Source organism: Nelumbo lutea, chromosome 6 (genome assembly GCF_056320005.1).
Source record: "Nelumbo lutea isolate HS-2025 chromosome 6, American lotus-T2T, whole genome shotgun sequence".
NCBI lineage: Eukaryota > Viridiplantae > Streptophyta > Magnoliopsida > Proteales > Nelumbonaceae > Nelumbo > Nelumbo lutea.
Window position 1 is genome coordinate 19,146,546 of NC_142689.1, and position 17,010 is coordinate 19,163,555.

The 17,010-nt window shown below is 38.2% G+C and overlaps 2 protein-coding genes across 28 annotated transcripts; both read right to left on the reverse strand.

Moving 5' to 3' along the window:
- Window positions 1-2,117: 2,117 nt before the first annotated feature.
- Window positions 2,118-6,954, reverse strand: LOC148847736 (transcription factor bHLH74-like). 27 transcript variants are annotated; one of them, XM_088950106.1, is made up of 11 exons: window positions 6,674-6,951; window positions 6,481-6,542; window positions 4,951-5,388; window positions 4,593-4,823; window positions 4,437-4,502; window positions 4,269-4,337; window positions 3,630-3,692; window positions 3,302-3,373; window positions 3,056-3,199; window positions 2,883-2,970; window positions 2,118-2,802 (listed from the first exon to the last, which is right to left on the reverse strand). In XM_088950106.1, the coding sequence occupies exons 3-11, from the start codon at window positions 5,356-5,358 to the stop codon at window positions 2,780-2,782; spliced, it is 1,164 nt and encodes a 387-aa protein (XP_088806232.1). In that variant the 5' UTR covers window positions 5,359-5,388; window positions 6,481-6,542; window positions 6,674-6,951; the 3' UTR covers window positions 2,118-2,779. The 27 variants fall into 27 exon arrangements, 21 of the variants coding, with proteins under 21 accessions (XP_088806232.1, XP_088806230.1, XP_088806227.1 ...); XM_088950104.1 differs by having other exon boundaries at window positions 3,630-3,695; XM_088950101.1 differs by having other exon boundaries at window positions 3,287-3,373; window positions 3,630-3,695.
- A 7,666-nt stretch (window positions 6,955-14,620) lies between these two features.
- On the reverse strand, window positions 14,621-16,559 carry LOC148847737 (F-box protein SKIP22-like). The gene has a single exon (XM_088951207.1). It carries the CDS (start codon window positions 16,487-16,489, stop codon window positions 14,957-14,959), a length of 1,533 nt encoding a protein of 510 aa, XP_088807333.1. The 5' UTR covers window positions 16,490-16,559; the 3' UTR covers window positions 14,621-14,956.
- Window positions 16,560-17,010: the final 451 nt, after the last annotated feature.

The window sequence follows — 17,010 nt, forward strand, 5'->3', positions numbered from 1 at the left end:
AAGAGAAGTTGAATATGTCGGAGAAAGCTTGTGTGTTTACTGTGAAAGAAGAATAAGAAGATGAGGAGAAGACTGGAGGGATATATACCTGGTTATGCCAGAGAAAATATCAACTCAACAACAGGTCTTAATAGAATTGAAATCTCATTTGGTTTGGAGTGCAAGACTGCCGTTAGTCTGGACTCCCGTTACCTTTTCAATTAAGAGGCTGGGCTGCTGCGTGGAGGTTTTTTATTGGTGGGGACTAGTAAGATGCTGGTCCAAGGGACAAGTGGATGGATTGGCTCTTAACAGTCATAGGCCCTGAACCTGGCCCGGCCCATGGTCACCCCTAAGTGGATGTGGTTTGTAAAGAAAGGTCTTATGATTTATGTTGGTAACCAGAAATGCAGATTCGAATGGCACCCAAAAAAATGAATGAAGAACAGTGATAAAAAGAAGCAAGAAAAGAAGACACACGGACTTACATCCCCTATGAGTGGATAGTCAATGTAGGTTTCAAGAGTTGTGAAAAAACCAATCCAATAATTGGGAGATTGAATCCTTATAATTCAGCTTAGATCTCCATTATTGATTCAGAAAACACCTTTCTAGCCAAACTTATAAGGGGGGTTTCATGGAATACAGAGACTGCCTACCTCAGAATCGTCTAGAATGGATTCCTATTCCTAAGGGATGGGGACATTTCCTCAAATGAAGGATTGATATTCCACCAAGAATAGAAACGAGCTTCAGATTCCATCCAATCAAAATTTGAACCTAATTCTAGACACCTTATTCTAACAAACCAAACGTATCTTAAGAGGCTAAGAAGCCTAAAAACACTTCCCACCGAATCAGATAAGTCCCCCCCCCCCCCTTTTTTAAGAAAGTTGGATGTCAAAATATATCTACACTTTCAGTTTCAGTTGTCAATGTTATTTGTTGAATACCTCGTAATCAGTGTAGCTCGGCAGCCCCAGTTTGGTTATGTCGCCTGAAGCTGAGCATAATTGTTTGATTCCTCTTATTAGCTTAAGACTAGTTTTCAACTCGTGATGCCTTCAGCCTTCCTAGCTCTAGGATCTTGTGTATTGTTTAACATTAACACTTCATCGAAGTATTAATTCCGATTTTCGATCTTTAGTTCTTCATAGCAGCATTACAACCTAAAGACTGTTGTTTCAAACTCAAATGTTGCCTTCTCATATGCATACATTCTCGTTTATACTTAAAAAATATTAACCTTCAAAACCTAATCCTGTTCCTTGATATCTAATTTTCTCTTTGTTCCCAACAAACTCGAACAAACATGCTGTAATGTGTGGTATGAGACTACATTTTGAATTTTCATCGTGGGCAAGATAACCGAGAGAGGAAAATTAAATTATTATTTTTTGGAATCCAAACTGTCATTAAATCTGGGTCTTCTGCAAAGTAAAAACACTGCACAAATATCATAAAGCCATACATTGGAAATATCCTTGATACATATATATCAAATTAATGGGAGATGTTGCCAATGTACAACTAAATTTACATTTTTTTCGAGTTTGTGGAGTTTTTTGCTTGTGGGGAATCCCATTAGGATGCCCCTACTTTCCGAATGCAGAGTTTTTGATTGTAGGGAATCCCGTTGTATATTCAATGTATAACAGGATGCTAGTATTACATTCAAACTGTACATTGATAATATCTTCAATACATGTTATTTAAATTCATGGGGAGATGACTTCGACTTCTTTTCCCCAATTATCCATGTCCAAATAAAATCTGGAGTCCAGCATACCAGACTATCAGATATGTTGGTTGCTTATGCTTAGAATAATAATAATAATAATAGAATCTCAAAGGAACACAGCCACAAAGCCCACAAAGCCGCACCGACGGATAATCAATACTTGAGAAAATGACAGCAGAAAAAGATCATCCGAGAGACACGGAATAAAGAACTGCAACTCTCAGCCTGTACCATGCATGTCGGATGTCGCTTATCAATGAATAATCTAAACCATCCAATGCTTAAACCATAACGTTAAGTTTTGCGCTCGTTGAAATGGATGGATCCCGATGAATCGCATGTGGGCTATGTTACGAATACAATGGGAAGAAAGCTAACAACTCGAAGCAAGCACAACTTTAATACTTGAAACCAAATCTCATTCATTAATCTTGACGTAAGCATCTTGTTTACCAGTACAAACACAACTTGCATTAGAGGTCTTTAAACACAAACAAACAAAGCTAGGCTTTCAACAGATGAAATGCACCCCAAATCAAGCTCACAATGGACCCATGAGCTTCAAACGCATTTCTTAACTTAGTGCACTCTATCAACAATCTTTTTGTTACAGATTCTGAAAACTCTAATAAAGCATATCAAATACAACCTCTATACTATAACACCCATGAAAACAATCACCTCTCACAATGGACCCATGAGCTTCAAACGCATTTTTTAACTTGGTGCACTCTATTAACAATCTTTTTGTTACAGATTCTGAAAACTCTAATAAAGCATATCAAATACAACCTCTATACTATAACATCCATGAAAACAATCACCTCTCCCGATCAAGTCATCTATGCTGTCTGACTATACACGGTTTGTGCCTATGAAGTCACCTTCTTCTGCTAAAACTCGAAGAACAAATTGTTAGGAGCAATGGACTATACAGCTCCGAAGAATTTCTTAATTTTTTTTTTTTCCTACTGATCTTGTAGTGAAAGTGTGTAATTAAATGAAGACTGGTTGAAGCTTCCTGTTAGAAGGGATGCAACTTCCCTTCAAAACTCACATTTATAGCTCCACCTTCATGCAGCCTGCAAAACGTAAAATACCTTCAGGATAAATCCAAGTTGTACTTAAAATAATCTAAAACCAACTGTTTCCCTTCTTTTACCATTCTGCTCAAGATTGTCCACAGTTGGATTAGGAACAAACCCCAATTGCATAACATTTTGAAGCTCATCTTCCCATGCACTAGGTGCCTGTAGTAAGAGGCCTTGAATCATTTTCTCTGACCAAGAAACAAGAGGAGTGGAGGAAAAAGGAAAAGGAGATCCTTCAGCTTACCTGAGACATGGTGGTTAACTGTGGATTTGAACACTGGACTAGAAAGGCTCCATCCGGCTGAGTGATGTGTTGTTGTGGAAGAGAAGAGCTCATTGCTGGAGCAAATCCAAGAATACCTGAACTGCCACCCCGCGAATGAAGAATCTACAGTGAAATGAACTTGATAAAATTCGTAACAAGCTCTAGAAAATTTATGCTTAACCTTTTATTTATAGAACATCTAGCATTTACCTCAGTCTTACTTACATCTTTTGAAAGAATCTGTTCTATATCAATGTTTATCTCGGGATTGACAGTGGCAAGTTTCATAGACAGAAACTGCATAAACAAAATATATAGTTCCCTTTAGATCACAACAATTGGGCAATAAAATTACGAAACAAACTTTCTTTTCTGGTAAACAACTTGATAAGCTAAATTATTGATTCCAGTCATTGAAAGGAAAACGTGAAGAAAATCCTAAGGATCAGCCTTTAATTTTGCATAGAATGACACGGAAAATATAACAATAGGTCCATCATAAAGAAATCATCTCCATACTTGGGCAAAGAGAGCTAAAACACTATTAACTGACCTTGCGGTGGTCCGCTTGTGTTTTAGCATCTGCTGCGACCATGGTCAGTGCATATTCTTGTGACTGCTGAACAAAACAAGGACAAACTGGTGATCTAATAAAAAAGCAGATCACCCGGTTCTTCGAATTTTAAAACAAATGGAATCATGTCTGTGTATTATTGGGCAATTGCAAGAATTTGTACAATGGTCGCAGCAGATATGAGCTCAGTCCACATCCAAATGGTCAGTAAATGCTGAGCAACAGAAGCTAAGTGATCAACTTATGGAAGATAGGATATCATTTCCCATTAAAGAAAAGCTTCATATTCTGTCAGGGAATTAACTCCCAAGGACTAGAACCAAAAGATCAAGTGGACGCCTTTCATTTTAGTGCTGAAACTTGGATGGCTCAGAAATTGGTTCAAGAGTTAGAATAAAAAAGAACGAAAATGACAGATAAAACAGCTATCAGTGGCATCTAGTGGAATTGATTTTCGGAATATGATCATTATGTGCTGAACAGTTAGTCTAGATGTCCATATTCTGTGGAGTTTTCCTTTTCTTCTTCCCTTCTTTCCTTGGTAAGGGTACAGAGGAGTTCATGGACTATACTTTTCTCATAATATATAAACCTCCTGGCTTTCAGAATGTAGCATACCTCAACCTGCCGTTGCAGTGACTGCACATAATTGATAATTTCATCGAGCATTACTGCCTTCCCGGTAATCTATAATTGTAGATGACAGCAATTTAATTAAAAAGTCAAAAGCAGCTAAATAGGAGCTTTCACAAGCACAAAAATACAGAATTTAAACCCTTAAAGTACCTTGTTGCATCCTGGAACAAGATCTTGAAGATATCTCATCCGCTCACTGATCCTTTCTCTTCGAACCTATATATTGAGACACACATGCTCAAAATCTGAAGAAAGACAAGGAAGATCCACCATGAGAAGCACGGATAACTCATAATAAAAACTCACCCTCTCTGCCAGGCTGTGACTATTGGTAGCTTGGCCTCTTCTGGCTCTTACATGGATGTAATCTTCCTTTGGACCTTCCCCATTCTGGGACTGGTCTTTAGCTTGCTTACCTGTTAACTTACAACGCGAATTAGTGCCTGCATTCTGCTCCGTTTTCTGTTTTTTGTCGTCCTGCTCCTTGGGACCAACTAGTATCTCCTGTGAAACTTCTCTTTGCGGTTCAATCTCACTCTGTTACCCATGAAAAATAAAATAAAAAATAAAAAATAAAAAACAAAAAAACTAGCATCTTAAATGACACAAGAGTAAACATCAATATCTTGAAAATAAAAGACCATAAAAATATAACATAGCTTACCTGTCTGGGATCAAGTTGAGAATGGCTCTCAGGCACTCTCTTCCTTTTCTTTCCATTAGGTGAAGGCCCCCCAGTTCCCTCGTCTAAAATATGGTGGTGGTCTTCTTGAAAGACCGTGGCATGAACACCATCCCTTGGACTTGTTGAGGTTATCTCAGTACCATTCTCCTTATTCGAGGAAGGGCAATCAGAAGGACACTCGGAATTAACAATTTGGCCACACGGAGGCAAACCAAAGGAACTAACCACATCAGAGAAGCTCCCACTGCCGAAGCATGGTAACTTGGGTACTAGGTTAACAAGGTTAGCATCAGATGGAAACTGAACAAGGTGAGGATCAGTGCTGATTCCTTGGTTTTCCAGCGAGCCAACACCATAGTGAGAAGTAACAATTTGACGAGATGCCATTGAAGAAGCTTGAAACTCCACGTTCTGTGCCTGTGAAACAAATGGATTCCAAGCAGAACCGAACGATGAGTCTACTAGATTGGAAGGTTTACACAAGGGCATCGTGCTCATTGTCATCCCAACAACCTTCTCAGGCATGTACATCCCTGAAGATGGATAATTTAAAAGACCTCCACCTCTCTGTTGGAACCCCAGATTCCCGTTATCACCAGCACCCATGTCCCCTAAACGAGACTAATAAGTTCAAAACAATCTACTTAGTTCAACCTATTCCACGAAAAAATAAAAAAAGAGACCCTAATTCAGAGTTTCTCCCAAAACCAGGAAATGCAATTGAAATAGCAAGTTAACTTAAAATAGAAGCTCTGTAAATAAAAGCCAAAGTGGGTTTGACTAAAAACAGCTGATAATAACTTGCAGGACTCAACAAGGAACAAGTAACCATGGCAGCTTTATAGAGCAAGGAAGAGATTAAAGCAAAGGATGGCCTCAGTTACAGCATCCTATATACACAAAGGAAAAGGCGAAATCCAGTGCACCAGGCATATAATCTACACAGCACCAGCAACTTACCTCTGCTTTCTGAAACCCTAAATCAGGTCTATACTAATGTTTCTTTAAAAAAAAAAAAAAAAAGCCCCACAGACAAGAAAGTGAACCTTTCAGAGCATAAAGGAGACAAACAAGAAAAGAATGGCATTAGTTAACAGCTCACCAAACTCACAAAAAAAGGGAAAGCAGATTCCCTTTTTCTTTTATTTTTGAAAGAAACGAAATATCAGCATCCCGTAATCAATTAACCATGGACTCAATCCAGATAGGCTTAAAACTCCGTTGTTCAACCCCAAGAGAGGAGCATATGAAACTTGAACCAAAGACAGATGCTGAAAGTAATATCCAACAGAAACCCTAGTAATGCTATAGGGTTGGTGAAGTTTCAGACTTCAAATTCAACAACAAATAAAAGGGCAGTATCAGAATTCAGGATGGCAGAAACCCTTTAGAGATTTTCCCAAAAAAGCTAATCTAAAAATAAATAAATAAAACCTACTCTACTTCAATTACAAAGGAAATGGAATAAGTAATTCAGTGGAGTTCCAAGCTTGCAGCGGAGATCATTACGTTACATATCCCCTAAATGGGTGTGTGATAGAACCCTCAGCGCATCAAATGCTAGTCCAAATCTAGTAATACAAAAATAAAAGACCCCAAATCACCAACCGGGTTATATGGAGAAATCAGAATCAGTAAAAGAGGAAATGTGGATCGTTGAGACTGAGAGGGGAGGGGGGGGGGGGGGGGTTTGCTTGCTTACCTGCGAAAGCTAAACAGGTGAAATGTATGATTCTAAAGACAGACTAACCACTGCCAAGTGCCAACTGCTCCTGCTGCTAAAATATCTCAAAACCTAACCTCTTTTCCTCCCCAATCCAACTTTTTGGTTATTGAAATATTTTCACTTATTTTATTGAGATCTTTGGAGAGAGAGAGAGAGAGAGAGTGTGTGTGAAGAGGTTCTGGTTCTTCTCTTCAACCCCAAGCTTGCTTGCTAGTTGCTATTTGCTACACATCTTTTGCTGACACAAATGCCAACTATCAAACAGGCCCTGCTGTTCTACACTCATATTTTTTCCTGGTTGCCAACTAACCCATTCTCTTCTTTTTGAGAGAGGCACTTGACACTTCACATCATGGAACCCCAATGCGTCTGCTCATTAATCTGAGCCACTCCTTCGGTGGACCAGATTGGGATGCGGAAAGTATGGCCCACTAGATAATGATGCAGATGGGTACACGTGTAGTGCTAAATGCATGATATCTCGTCGTTTATTTATTTTTGTTCTTTTCTTACTGCAACTCTGAATGATCTCTGGTTCGCTCACTGCCACCGAAAACAGTAAAGAATCCTATCGTTTATTTTACCTCCTTGTCCTTGGCTCAATGGCTCCAGCTGTGGTTGGAGGTTGCTAATGCTATGCTTGGTCAAACGACATTTCTTGGTCAATTCTTAATCTCGCTGGAACATGCAAAACCACCGGATTTAGCTGTCAATCTGCATGTGGAATATTTGCATCGGTGACTGTGTTGTGGTCCAATTAAATTAAGATGAATCGTATCTGAGAATGATCGATGGTGATGAAGATAGTACTCAGCTTCTTCTCCTGGGTCTTATCGCATAGTATCATTGGTTGTTTTACACCATACAACCAACTCTAATCAGACTTCGGTCCATGGACCATGGTTGTGTGAGCAGCGGGGGTTCTAGTGTTCTACTACTACTACTACAGTAGTACATTGTCAAAGTGCTGGGTGGGTTTCTGTGTTTTTTTTTTGTCCCTAGTCCCTACCCTCTGAAAGTGGTTGGTTGGTAGTCCGATTTTGGGTTGGACTGATGAACTGGGCATGGCCCGATTTGTTAATTCCTTCACATTTACGAATAACGATGGAATAAATATAATAGTGTTAGTGTTTGTTATGATATCAACATTGAGGCAGGCATTGATAGCAACTTTGGTCCAGCCCAAAATCAGATTCAGCTACAGCTGTTCTGGGACATAAAAAGACTTGGGCCCAGTTTGGCCCAGTGGAGAATGGGAAATTTGTGTCCCTAAAAGCGCATCAAGGGTTTTTTCGCAGTGACATATATAGTCTAGTGAGGATTGTCACATCACAGCCCTGAAATTTGGAATCTATTTGAAACAACAAGCAGAGACAAAACAATTTTCTGTAAGTGTAGGGGATGGATGAGGGATTTATTTAATTATTAGAAACAATAGCTTGACTTATAGCGTTGCTGTTACACTCCAAATGAATTATGATGCGAAACATTGAAATGTGAAAAGTAAAAAAGCAAAAAGTTTCTACGAGCAAAAGCTAAACCAGTTGCTTACTTGCTTTGCAAATGGCTCCAAGGTAACGAACGATATGGCAAACACCACCTACCTTAATTCTCTTTTGGGATCCCGAATTTTGAGAAAATTGAGACCCATCTTTGGAAAGCTCAGTTCAATAATGACAGGGACCATCTTTCATCTTTGGGTTTCTTTCTTTTTGAGATTCATGAATGGAACTAATGGCTGGCACCTTGGGACTTGGGTTGGATTATGGGGGACATGAATGACTTGAACAACTAGGGAGACACAGATTCTATACCAAATACGTGGTGGGCATCCTGGCCAATGGAATGGACCGTGGGTCCATTTGTGAGATCTGCCGAACCAGAAAAACCAGCCAACCAGATTCTTGGTCACCCACCAGAATTAGTTGCATTTGGAACTTGGAAGGACCAGTCGGTTTAACTTTAGCACTTCAGCCCGAGTCTGGGAACGTTAGGAAGAATGCCGGTGTTAAGGAAAGTGGAATCACTTGTGAAGAAGTACCGGGTTGTGCTGACTCCGGTCGGGTTGAAAGACCCGGTTGAGAATTGGCATCGGAATTCGGAACAAAGCATTTGGGAGATAAAAAAGTTCAGAGGGGCACCTTTCCCATTTGTTTTGTTGAATGGGCATCTTTCCCATTGATTCCAATTAGAATTAGAATGTTTAGACCCCACTTTTATGCTGAATGGATAAGGAAGGCTATCAAAAAAAGGAAAATTAAAAATTAAAAAAAAAACAGAGGAAAATCCAAACACTGTAAATTTTAGGTATGAACCACTGCATAACAATTAAATTTCTACAGCTGAAAAGCAAATATACCAAATGTTGGTGGGTCAATTGATAAGTTCTCTCGCTAAGTATGGAGATTTGTGATCAAATCCCCCTTAGGGTTGGTGAGGTTACAGGTGTGGGAGATAGGCAACCCCTATTAAGGGTGCTTACGTTTCAGTTAACTGAATCATGAGTTAATTTTTGAAACTAAATTGGTATCGTCGGTTTTTGAGAAAATGGGGAATTGAAATTAAACGAAAACCAATTGGTTGATTAGGAGGGTGTTTGCTTTCGTGGGCAAATATTCAATAAGCACTATTATATAGGCATCACTTCAGTATTACTTTTCTTGCTTTTCTGTAGGCATTAAAAATGATAAAAGTGAATTTCGGTTTTTGTGTACATCTATTGTTGGGGAAGTTATTTTTTAAAACTTCCGCAAATGGTTGGGCGTTTTTTAGGGCCTACTTGTTATAAACAGTTGTAATTATTACTTTTCTTGATTTTACAAGCAAATAAAGTACAAATATTGAATGAAATAATGTAAATGGAATCAAACACATACTAGTTGATTAGTTCCGTTTGCAATTTTTTTGGGGTTTTTATATTTTCAATATATATTATAAAAATATATAAACATATAATATAACACTATAAATATATTATATATAATACAATATATTATAAATGATGTAAATATATAATATACAATTTATTTAATATATTATAAATAGACAATTAAAAATATTATATATAATACATATCAATCAATTTGGTTAACCACCGATTTCTTTTAGGTAAACCAAAAACTGAACCGGTACCACCATTTTTTTGCAAAACACTAATCAATTGGTTGGGTAAAGTTAGATTTTCTAGTTCGGTTTTCTTTTTTCAGTTTTTGTTGAACATCCATAAACCCTACCCCCAGTTGTGTAGCCCTATGAATAGGGGTGTCAACGGGTCGGATCTGGTTTAGGATAAGGTGTATCATTCTTTAACTAATTATACGAACATTTGTAATAATTATCCATGTTAATAACAACTTAAAACTTTATTTTTATAATATAATTATAACTTTAATAAAATTGTCAGTAAAATAGTAATTATTCAATATATATATATATATAAATCAGGTGTTTTAAAAAAAAATATCTTATATATTATACATCAAATTTATACTTTGGGACAAAATATAATAAAAATTTAAAATTACAAAAAAAAACTAGAAAACCTTTATATATAAGTAACTCAATAATCAATTTGTAACAATCACAAACCAAAACCAACCATTATTAATGAAAGATAAAATCACAAAATTAGAATGATATAATTTGTCCATTGACACACCTACCATGAAGCAAAACAAGGAAAAAGAAAATGAAAGCATACATAATAGAAAATGTAAATTACATGTATACATTATTCCTAAAATACGTAAATACATGTCTAATAAACCTAAAATACTTGAATTTTGCAAGTAAGAAGCTCATCAGGATCTATCTGGGTGTTGGGCATCAATGCCATTTTCAGAAAACAGTGTCACGTAGGCACTACATTAGTTTAAAAAACAGCATCTTATTTGATACTGTTTTTCCATAAAAAACATTGCTTTAGACCATGTCATAAAAATCAGGAAAGTGTAGTCTGAAGCAAAGTCAAATTTGGCATTTTCTCAGAAAACATCTCATTATTGCCAGCAATGCAATGATGTAGCATCATCTTAAATGTTTGATAATATAATCAATGCTGAAATCAGTTCTAATCCAGTGTTGTTTTCCCAAAAAAGCAGTATATATGAGAACAATGCTTCCAACCAACCAAAAAATAAGCAAATGGTGCAGACAATTCACACATAGCCAATAGGTTTTGCAATTCAGATTTCTGAGGGGCATTGCAGTCCAAAAATCCTTATATATATATATATATATATATATATATATATATATATATATATATATATATATATATATATATATATATATATTATTGTTTTGCTTTAGGAGGGAATTTTAGGCGAAGCTACTCAAAAACCCCGGAGATGTAGCTTTTCAACGTCCCCTTCCCCCCTCCAAATTAAAGTTTCCGACTTTATGGCAGGACCGACGTATAACAGGTCGGAGCTTCAGCAGACCCACCTGGATCCAGGTCCAAATCCGCTTTGGTCTTTGGATCATGTCATTGAGATGTACGTCTAACGTCCCTTGAGAGTTCTACAATCCAGATTTTTGCAGTGCAACCGTGGCCGGACCAGACAAATATGGGATCGGATAGGTGCCTTCCGATGAAGATGATGCAGCTGGTCTAATAATCCCGCTGCGCCGGTTCGTTGACCCCACTTAAACTTATTTATTGGGTTAATATATATGGTACCGCACATGCGCAGTTAGAGATGAAACTGTTGCAGCTAGCTGCACCCGAACTTGAACTTTGATGCATACAAACAAATCTGTGCCTGTGTGGATTGCAAAAGCAAGACTGATACCAGGCCAGCAAGTCAAAAAAACACCTGGGTGGTTGTGACTTCTTGACTTTGTGAGTCTTGCGACTTGTGAATAGTGACTGGTTGTTGCGAGTTGCCAAGGAAAACGGTTATGATGCAAACCCGAATTCATTCGGTTACGGATCATGGCATGTGACATTTATTCCTTTCCTTAGCGTTCTGCACTTTAGCAGGTATTTGATACCGTGGCAGTTCCGAGTGAGGTATTTTCTGGAGAAAACTGCAGTGCAATACCTCAGCAGAAACAGCCACAAAATGGCTTTGTCCACAATACCTCAATGGAGGAAGCATATTGCCTCATCATTGTGAGAAATACTCGTCTCTGTATTTTGAGCGGTTGTGAGTTATGCAGATTTTAAGGTGTTTCTGTTTCTATTCGTTTATCACCTAAAACGGTCTAAGTATATGTTTTGAATGTTGAAGTATAAACTCATACATGGTACCTACATAGACTCGAAACGGACGTGCAATTACCACAATACCAAGCACCGTCTCAGAGTTTAAAATTTAGTGTGTTTAGACCACCCAGGTGTGGTCACTGATGATCAGGTCATCAGTTGGTCCTTCCTCTACTAACTAGTAACCTACCTGAGCATTTCCCTACTTTTCTTTCTTTCATTCTTTTTCCACGCACGTATCGACTATCGATACCACCCACAATAATGTTTACTTTAATAGTCGCACCCAACTTGGTCTTCACTCTTCAGGGTTCAGCCATGCCATTCTCCACGGATCCTTCTCGGTGTCTTAAACAAAGCTTTTCTTTCCCTTTTTTTTTTCTCTTTATCCAACAGTGCCTCCGTTTCCCTTTTCTTCGAGCCATTCGAGGTTTTTATACACTACACTAGGCCTTGAGTGCATATCACGTAGATGGATGGCAATCAAAACTCTCGCCTTCTCCATTACAATCATCCAACCTATATAAATATATAAATTGTATGCTATAAGCTCTGTGCACTGGATCACGTTTATATATATAGAATTAGAGCTTGACTACTGCGTTACTCATCAGCCATGAATAAACAACGAGCAACATTAATAAAACTCAACACTTAAATCGAGATCCAATGATATTCATAGTAAAAAAAAGGAAAACCGAAACCCCATAACCTGACCTAAATGCCCAAAACCCAATTGAAGCATAAGCCCCATGAGCCAAGACAAAGTTGTGAAAAAGAAAATCTTGTAGCCATGTCCCCACATTCCAAGAATTTCAATAACAATCCAGCATCTAATAATATGGGGTTAAATGCATTGCATCATAACAACCATCGTAGCCAAAGTAGTCTAAATAGCGCTACAAATCAGAATTAGCAACTGCCTCGACCCCCTCAGGAGGGGTACAGGTCAGGCTCAGGTCGGACCGGGTTAGATCAGGTTTGGGTGAATAATGATCCAACCCAACTTGTTTAACTCCCGACCCTTTCCTTCATATTAGGTTGGATTGTGATCGGACTAGTTCTTCAATCAAGATAAATTCGCTTGGTACCTATAGCTCAGTTTGGAAGGAGTACAGATATAAATGTATAAAGTGCAAATACATTCAAAATAATACAAAATATGTATTTGTACTCCTTCCAAACTGAGCCATGAACAAAGTGATGGTAATTCACGAGTACTGTAGTTATATTACATTAAAAAAATCTTAGCGTTTAAGCTTAAAATTGTCCATAACCCAACGTGACTTCAGGCTACCCCAGTTCCCAGTCCAAATTTGCAGCCCTAACCCATGACCACGGGCTTGTCCTAGCATAGTAGTAGGATTGTATTCAATCTGGTATGGAATAAGGAATCAGCTTCTCAAACCAGAACCCAGGATAAAGTGAATCAGGAAAACAAGGAACACATATAGTTACTATTGAGCTTAGTGACTTGGAATAATACAAGACCGGCCTTTTGCATACCCAAATGCAGCGGGAATGATCAAAATTGATGGTTTAGAAATCCACCAGGTCTCCCACTCAAAATTATATATCTATTGAAGTTATTCAAATTATAAACTCCTGCTACAGCTCTGAACTGTCATTTGTCACTCCAAAGCCTTAATTAACATGCCTCTATGAAGATGTAAATTTCTACCTCCGAAAAGTCATTACTCATTACATGATTACTGCCGTAACAGGCAGTTGTTAAAATATCGACTCATTTCTGCATATTCCAGAATTAGATCCCACCAGATGTAGTATCAATAGAGAGATAAAGGGCATTTTTTATCAGTCAAGGCTGTGCTTGTTTCTCTGTAAATTGGATGTAAGGGTTTTTTTTTTTTTTTCTTGTGTGTGTGTGTGTGAAATATTTCGGCCATCATTTAGATCCTTTTAATACAGAGATAAAGAGCATTGTTTTCACGTCCCTTCACAATTTTTTTTTTTTGGACGTAAATAGCAAAGGAAACAAAATTAAAAAATTTGATGGCCAAAGTAAATAGTCCATTGTGATTCCTTTCAGAGTTTAAACAGAACTATTATTTATTTCTTTATTTTTTGAGCATCTCTATCATAGCTAAGAGCCTAAGACCAAAGAACACAGGGAAAGAGAAATCACCAGTCAACTGAGAGCTTGGCACTTGGACATGCAGACTGAAATACTGCTGGTAGTAGGCCCTATTTTGGGTCACTATGATCACAACCTAGCTACAGAAAGGGAGAAGTGGCGACAGAACCTGCTGGTATGGTGATAAAGTGGCCAAGTGTATCGCCAATGTGGGGTTGTTAGGATTTAGCAAGGTATCATCAGTCATCACAGGACAGCCGATAATGCTAATCATAGCTTAGTCTTCTGTTGATACTTGATATTAGAAAAAGGGTTGACGTAGAGATCACTCTGTGAATGAAATGAAGTTTAATGCATTCAGACAGTAAGGTGAAAACCTTGGTCTGGATTTCCAAGGCAACTCCATATCTTGTTCACAAAAATTGACATCTCTATTGCTAGATTGACGAAATAACAGTTACATGTGTAAATGGCCATCTATTTCCATATTTGAAATTTGAACCCAGGAAAAAAAGATTGTGCATACAAACTTGTATCTGTTGGCAAGAAAATGATTTAGAGCTAAGAATCAAAACATATATGCACAATACAATGTAACATCTTAAAGAATCCTACTTAATTACCAAGAAAGGTGACTTATTTATGTATTATAAACAACAATGCTTCAAAAATATTTACATTACCACCAGTACTAGCAGACAGATCCTGCCATTTAAGTTGGGGTTCAATGACTCATCCATATATATATCTAATGCAAGGGAAAATTGCAGATCGAAATGTAGGATCCATTCTGTTTTCTTGTAGAAAATCCAGTAGATAAGAGCATAATTATCAATACCTATATCTGACACTGGTATAGAGTACCTGGGCAGCAACTCTCACCCTCACCTTACAACAAGCTCAACAGGATGAATAGATTACACAGTTAGAGCATAAGAGACCATAAGATGCTAGATTAAGCATTAAATCCACGGAAGTTACAATGAGGTGAGAAGTTTCTCTGTGCAGGAAACCGAGGAAAATCTCGAGCGGATCCAAAAGGAACAGGAGCACCGAAACCTGGGAGCATGTCATAATCACCTCCTACAATACGAGGAACCCCAAAGGGAACAGGGTCTCTCCTCACAGGGAAGTATGGGAACCCAAATGGACGTGGTCTCTCTGGCACGATGCGCTGTTCTCTTATGGTTTTAATCCCTTTTCTCTTCCTCCTCCCTTCCCAACATATAGAAAACCTCTCTTTCCAATTTCCCCCTCCTTGTATTCCCTCAATATCACAGAGTCCAATCTCTTTTTCGAACTTCTGCTTCCATAGATTATTATTCGATGAAAGATATTTCATCTCTGAACAAACACAACCAAACTTGGCAACATCAACACCAGGTAGTAACTCCAATACCCGTATCTTAAGCTCAGTCGGAAGGCGCATGAAGCATGGTGGAGGATTCAATCCAGTCTTATCACATAGATCTATGAGGAGTGGCAATGCAAGCCCATCTTTCACTATCTTCCAGAATTCAAAGACTTCCTTTTCATGAGATGATTTAGAAGAACCATCTTTGTCGATGACACCACTCTGGGAGTTGTAAATTGTCCACACAAAATTTATTGACGGAACAAAACGCGATTCATCCAAAGATAGCCCATAAACACCTGAACCATTTGTGGTTAAAGACCCATAAACATTAACAAATTTCCCCAAAGTCTGAAACTTCAAAATAACGGTTTCCAGAACGCCACATCCAGAAACCAAGAGATCGGGAAGTGTGTAATGTACACGCACAGCAGTAGACATGGATGCCCATCCTTCCGGAAGATGAACTCCATCAATCTTCTTTGCAGATGCAGAATCGAAGCAAACAAACCCAGACTCCAACAAAACCGCATGAACGGCCATAATTAGGAGCTTACGACCGCTCTCCGCGTTGGAAACATCCTCTTTAAGGATCTTTCTCAAAAAGCAAGGAACAGAAGAATTCCCCACTAAGACAGATTCGTCGACATCAACATCTTCCATATCGAATGGTTTTTCATTGAAATTTTCACAAATATCCATGGCTTCTCCTTGCTGTGGATGATCCTCAGGTAGTGTAAGAGTTTCTTTGGAATTGATATCATGAATTTGGGTTTGCAAAACTTCTGGATGCTTCAGGGTTTTCTCTTCGAGATGGACATCAGAAGGTGTACTTGCCTGAATTTGCGGGCTTCCACGCGTAGTTGGTGTGTGAACTAGGGTTTCAGACGAGAAATCATTGGGGTTGATAGTGTAGAAGATCAGATCTCCAGAGTTGATGCCGAGAGACTGGAGAGATGCTTGAGGAGAAGAATCATCGATCTTGTCCTTCCTGTTTAAGGATAGGTGTAACGTCTCAGGGAGAGACGATACCTTCTCGCTAATTGCACTTTTGAGGTCTTGCAGAGAGCAAGGAGACGGTGTTTCGATCTTAAATGTCTCCTTGGATTCTAGACATCTTACCCTGAGCTTCATGGCGATTGAGCCAAGAAAAGATTAGAGAGAGAGAGAGAGAGAGAGAGGCAGAGAGCGGAACGATCGTTCGCCTCCTCTAATTTCTAAATGGGAGAGAATTTATGCTGCCGGAAATACATGATACCGGAAGTGCTTTGACCAATCAAAATCCCGCACTTGAATTTTGATAAAATATCACCTGATTGTTATCATTTTATGATACCTATTCATTGGTTACAAGTTCACCGGTATCATACTATATATGCTGCCTCACCATACTTATATCACAGCACCGACTAACGAATAGCGCCGTAATCGGATCAGATTCAGCGTAATCCGAATCCGATCCGATTGTTGAAAGTTTTCATCCAAAATTAAAATCCGATCGAATTAGAATTACTCGGATTCGAATTGGAATCCTATTTACTCGGATGAGATTCGAATTTAATTCGATTCTACTTTGATTTTTTTAAATAACAAAAATAAAAAATCAATTACTGTTATTATATACAAATTCATATATAGTATATAAAAATATTTTT